A 6,412-nucleotide genomic window follows, 5' to 3' on the forward strand; every position below is an offset into this window, starting at 1 on the left:
AGCACCTGTTCACAGCAGGTGATGAGCAAGCAGACATAGCAATGACTGACAAGGAAAGTCAGAGATGAAGGGAGTGTTCAGATAAGCAATGACACTAAGGAGAAGCGTAAAGCACACTTGGGCTGTGCAGAACACTAGAACTGCTTCCTCTTTTGATTCTCCCCACCCCCTTCAGCCAAGATCAGTCTGAGAAACATGCATCCCCCAGCTGTTCTGTTTGCTACGGCATTTCTACTGCCCCACGGCCATGCTCCTTCGAGCCACCACTTCATTATATCTCTAAGCAGACTCCGCTGTCAGTACTGGACTTTCGAAATCACGCATACAGAGAGTGACCAGCTGACCTGCATGCTGAAACTATTGGAGATGAGATAAATTACTCTGAAACACCTAGGTTCAGGAGAAGGAAAGAGGGGGAAGGAACTAAAGTCCTTGCAGCTTGAGTCTGAAGCCACTCTGAAGGAAGGGAGCCTGGCAGGGTTTCCAGTCTGTATGGTCGAAAGTCTGTCCTGGCTCAAGTGAGCCGGGGACGCCTGGTGTACTTCAGCAGGCACACAGCTCCAAGCTGAGACCACTGCTTCATGGGATGAGCAGGGGACCCTTACAGCACAGTTATCAAGGCCCTTGCAATAAGGTCACTCCTGCCCAGCTGTGCACTACAGTAGGGGAAAACTAGATTCTACTGGGTAAGAATGTTCACATCCACTGCTCTTCGCAAGCTCCTCCTCCAAACATACTCACTTCTGTTGAGGGCAGAGTGCACTCACCACGGACAAGACAAGCTTCCCAGGCTCCCGAAGCTCACAGCCAAGCAGGGGACCCTTCATCCCCACGTTAACAAAATACGTACACCCCGCTATGAGCGTTTAAGACATGGTGTCTTAGTTACAAACATGGTGACCAAAGCAGTTCTTATAAGGACAACATTTAATTGAGGCTGGCTTGGATTAGGAGGTTCAGTCCATTATCATCAAGGCGGGAACATGGCAGCATCCAGGCAGGCATGGTGCAGGAGGAGCTGAGAGTTCTACATCTTCATCTGAAGACTGCTAGTGGAAGACTGACTCCCAGGCAGCTAGGATAAGGGTCTTATAGCCCACTCCCACAGTGACACACTTACTCCAACAAGGCCACACTCATTCCAACAAGGCCACACCTACTCCAACAAGGCCACACCTCCAAATAGTGCCACTCCCTGGGCCAAGTATATTCAAAACATGACACTGGTAACAAATAGGTCAAACAAGAGTCCCATCTTCACAAGAAATGAGAAGACAGGTTAAAAAACAGACAGCTATGGTTTTGTTTTGTTTTAAATAATTCTGATATAGGATGGAAAGAGCCTTTGTGTGGAGCTATGATGGTGGTAGGAGGGGCTTTCCTGAGGGGAGCGCATGTGCAGCATGAGAGCCGGCCCACAAGTGTAGTCACGAAGGGACAGGCCAGAACACAAGGGGTTGGAGACCACACTCAGAGCAAGCACAGGCCACTTAGAAAGCGTGTGGTGGCAGGGACACCTGACCAGACTTGGTGACTCACAAGCCCAGATGGCATCCTCCAGTGGCTGTCATTAAGAGAGCGATCCACGCACGCACATGGTACAGAGAGATACGACAACAGAAAGCTCAGCCGACGGGTTTCAGGGATTGAGCCCAGGCATAACACGTGTGAGATCCTTGGGCAACTCGACTTCTACCCTGAAAACCAGGCAAAGGTGCGACAGACATTGATTATTCTTCTACCATCCTCCATGTGTCTACACCTCTACGGATGTTACAGGAAGCCCCTGGCTCCTGCCTGGGAAAAGTGACCAGAGAAGGACAAGGTGTAGTCCCCGTGGGAAAGCACTAGCTCAGGTGTCAAGAATCGGTCCCCTCCAGTTCTCCACAGCACAAAGCACAGAACACAGATGATCCTCGGAACAGGTTGCTTAGCTTTGCCCCCCCCCGTACTCCCCCACTCCATTCTTCTCCCCCACCTCATGCGCCCACCCATGCTGTTCTCCCAGCGCCTCAAGTTGCTGTGCGCCCTCTCGGTACCTGTGAACATTGCACAGAAGTAAGGGCTGCAGGCTGCCAGGACCACGCGGTGGGCTTCCACCTCCACGTCTTCTGCCACGATCATCACGTCACACAGCAGCCGCTTACTGTAAGACACCAGTGAGGCAACAGAGTCATGGCATGGACACCACACCTCCCCTCCCCGACCCACCCATCCCACCAGGTCACACACTACTGGCATGGAGGCTAAGGAAGGCCCAACTACTGTGTCTATGGAGCCCAAGGCTGCTTCATTTGTCTTCGGGACCCTGATCCCCAAGTTCTGCAGTGGCAAAAATAGGGGCTCCATTGCATATGCAACACTAGTCAGAAACAAGTCGGTCTCTGGTGTTTCTCCCAGATTTAACACCATCACCTAAAGCCACCCTGACACACAGTGCTCCCAACCATCTTGAGCAAACTCCAACTGTTGCAATCCATCACTGAGAGAATCTTGCTGGGGCTGCGGCTGCTCTGTGGTGGTACACTTGCCTGGCACAGAGTCATACATTCAGTGTCAAGCACGCAGCTCGGTGGGTGAAAGTGCTTAGTGTGCACGCACGAGGATTTCAGTCCCGAGTCCCCACCCCTACATTTAAAAAGCCAGGTGCGACTGTGAGCATGCCTGCAGCTCCGGAGCTTGTGAAGCCACTTTGAAAAGCCAGGCACCGTGATGTATGTCTCTAATCCCAGCACTAGGCAGGTATGGGGTGGTGAACCTGGACAGACAGCCTGGTCCCAGTAGAGCACAGGCCTGGAACCCTGGTGACCCTAAGGGATGGAAGGTGTTTGGCCACACCTTCTGGGCCCCTGGCTCCTGGCACAGCTACAGTGTTGCACAGCCCCACCCCCGGTCCCCATGCAGAGAGGTGTGTGGCCATCAGTCATGTAGGCATTGCCCCAAGCTCATGGTATTCTCTCTGGATTCCACTCTCACAATTACCTGTTAATAGCCAGGTAGCCCCAGCTCACTATAAAAGGAGCTGCTTGCCCCTTCCTCACTCTCTTACCTCTTACCCTCTTGATCTTACTCTTGGTCCTGGGCTCCCCCTCTCTCTGACCTCCCTTCCCCCTTCTCTCCACATGACCATGGCCAGCCTCTACTTCTCTACACTTCTCCCTCTCTCTGCCTTCCTACAATCAATGCCTTAAATCCATGGACTGCCTCTTCTCGTCGGGATCCGCCATGCTGGAGCAATAGAGCAAGTCTCCCTCTACAGAGCAACCTCCTGCCCCGAGGCCTCCCTGTGCTCCAGCCACAGTCTCCACCAAACCGACCCGCCCAGGGCTGCCCTCCCAGCGGTGACCTGCCAGAGCTCTCATCCTACCCCTTTCCCTTCAGCCCCTGGGCCAGAGTCCACCCCCATTCTCAGCTCTTCACAGACACATGGTGGCATCTGGGATGTGCGAGAGTGAGAACCTGTTGTCCCAGACCTCTGTGCATACCCAGGGACCCCAGAACTGGCTCTTCCACGGTACCCATTGGCGTCTGTGGTGCTTAAGTCGGAGCCAGACTCTGGCAGTTCTATGGGGACCTCAGACTGCGCCTTCCTCACCCCTGAAGTGGGATCCTGCAGCTTGCAGCTTCTCACAGTCCAACACCCGCCCAGCAGCAACCTGGGATCCACTTAGTCAAACTCCCCCAGCAGCCCTGGCCCTAGCCCGGAGTGGATTTGGGACCCCATTTTTGCCCCACAAGAAGGTAGAGACAAGATTATCCCTAGGCTTGCTGGCTAGCCTATCTAGTCCATCTAGTCCAATATGCAAGCTCCAAGTTAAGTGAGAGGCCTTGTCTCTAAAAATAAGTCATAGATGTGTATCACAATACCAACATGCAAGGCATAACATGTCCATGGATGTAGGAGTGCCATAATATGTATGGAGGTAACCAACTGGATAGGAGCCTGCACCACAAGAGTGAATTCAGGCCTGGTACTGCACACCTGGTGAAAGGAAGCCATGAGCTTTAGGAGGGCACCTACTATTATTGGCTTACTAAATGGCATGCAGTTCCACAGCCTACATGCATACTTATAACCACTGTTCAGTGCTACCATCAACCTTGACCAGAGAACCTTTTCACTACAATGGCAAGGACTTAATGTACAGACTCATAACTGGCATTGCTGAGAATAAGTGTCTACCGGGTGTTGGCCCCTAAAAGGGACATGTGTCTCAGTCCCCAGCCGGAGGCTCCGGGAATGTCATAGAAAACAGGTGGAAAGAATCTAAGAGCTGGAGGTGGGAAAGCGTGATGCAGGCATGGCCCTCACTCTCGTGAACTCTGCAGCTATGATTAGCCACACAAGACTGAATCAGCGAGGTAGGTCAACACTCGGAGGAGAAGCAGTTACCAGGCAAAAAAAGGGGAGGACAGAAAGGAGTGCTAGGGCATGTTGGGTGTACCTATGATCAAGAAACATTGTTTGAATGTATGAAATTATCAAAAAGTTAAAGTTATTCTATTAAAAATGAGGTGGAGAATGATTAAGGGAGATGTCCAACACTGAGCTCTTGGCCTCTCCATGTATGTACACACATGTGACAGTACATGAGCCTCTGCACACGTGCATGCACACATGCACACGCACACACACCAGAACCTTCTATCCTTTTACCTGGCAGTCACCCCTACTTCACTGTGAACTTGGTAAAGTGTTGCGGTAAATCTCTCCAACCCAACTATGCCCCAGCAATGAAAACTCAACGTAATTAATATGAGTACACACTGTGTGCCTAGATTGGGCAGATCTACTGCTACACTACCATCTTCCACATCTATGAGACCCCTTAGAACTTGGAGTTTCTCCAGGAGACGTGCTTCTGCTCTGCTTTTCTTCTTTCTCCTCCTCCTCTGCATCTTCTCCCTCTTCCATTTTCTCCTTCTTCTCTCTCCTACCTTCCCCTCCACCTTCCCTTTTCTCTACCCAATCATCAGCTCTCCTTTATTTTACAAATTAAGGTGGGAAGCAGGTTTACAGGAAATCACCTGAGTACTGACTCAGTCCTTGTTCACAGCCCCTCACAGGAGAATGGAATGAACAGCAAATATAGTTAGCCCCAGGGCTATCCACAACAGAAAAGGAATTAGCATGTGTAATCTTGTACCCTGGACACTATATATCTGTCACATAGTAGGCCCTGCATCTTTATAAACAAGTAAATGAAACAACTCAGTCCACATTCGCTGACAGAATAGCTGATGGAGAACTGGGCTTGGTGGCACGGGTCTATAATCCCAGCTATTCAAAAGGCTGAGGCAGGGGGATCTCAAGTTCAAGGCCACAGGTTAGTGGTCCTGTGAGACCATGTCTCAAAACAAAAAGTAAAACAGGCCTTAAGGCCACGGTTCTCTACCTGTGGGTTGTGACCCCTTTGGCAAACCTCTATCACCAAAAATATTTATGTTATAATTCATAACAGTAGAAAAATTGCAGTTATGAAGTAGCAACAAAAATGATGTCATGGTTCACCACGGCATGAGGAACTGTCTTAAATGTTTGCAGAGTCAGGAAGGTTGAGAACCTTCAGGGTAGAGGTCGGTAGAGGGGTGCCTGCCTGGCATACTTAAGATTCTGAGTTCAGTCCCCAGCATCTCAAAAAAGAAAAAAAAAATGGATATATGAGGATCTAAAGGTGCCCCAAGGCCCTGCCAATCCAAGAACTTTCCCATCGCCCTTCCAGGCCACTGATGTGATGCCATCTGCTGAGCTATCTTATCTTGGCATTTCTCACCCAGACACAAAGTCATGTAAACCTCTTTACAACCAACTCGCCTGAGGAAAGCAAACCCCTCAGTGTAAGACTCAGAAATATCAGCCAGTAGAAGAAATCATGGCTTTGGATAGAGCAGGGGCCCCTAGCTATCCCACCAAAAGTATAAATCACAAAAAGAGAGAGCGCTGCTAAACAAGATGCCCATGTTTAAATGACATCGTTGAGAAATATGGATTTCCAATCCTTAGAATGGTGTTGTTTTGTTGTTGTTGGTGGTGGTGGTGGTGGGTTTGGGGGGATTTTTTTTGCAAAACATTTATACGAGAATGGGCATCTATATAGATGATAAACCCAAAACTCTAACTTACAATCGAATAACCAACAGAAAAAGTAACCTACTTTTAAAATGAAGACAGGGCATTTCAAAACACAGCTTCCTAAATAAGACAGCAAAAAAACCAATCACAAGAGACAATGCTCACAATTGTCAGAGAAATTCAAAAGCATCGGATATCACCTCATACCCACTGCAATACCTGTGAACAAAATCACACCTAGTAACTAACATCAGGGAGGAACGAGGGAAACTAGAAAAGAGCAATCCCATCATTATGTCCCACCAGAAACATCCCCCCACCACTACATCCCCCCACCAC

The 6,412-nt window shown here is 49.7% G+C and overlaps 1 protein-coding gene across 5 annotated transcripts in view; it reads right to left on the minus strand.

Annotated features, from left to right (window-relative positions):
* The window catches only part of Klhl3 (kelch like family member 3), a 120,317-nt gene that overhangs the window by 81,693 nt on the left and 32,212 nt on the right, over positions 1–6,412 (minus strand). For all 5 annotated transcript variants that reach the window (XM_029547556.1, XM_029547557.1, XM_029547558.1 and 2 more), the window contains exon 3: positions 2,040–2,146. In XM_029547556.1, coding sequence (XP_029403416.1) covers positions 2,040–2,146 — 107 coding nt within the window. The remainder of the gene's footprint in view (positions 1–2,039; positions 2,147–6,412) is intronic.

Source organism: Mus pahari, chromosome 16, assembly GCF_900095145.1.
Source record: "Mus pahari chromosome 16, PAHARI_EIJ_v1.1, whole genome shotgun sequence".
Classification (NCBI taxonomy): Eukaryota; Metazoa; Chordata; class Mammalia; order Rodentia; family Muridae; genus Mus; species Mus pahari.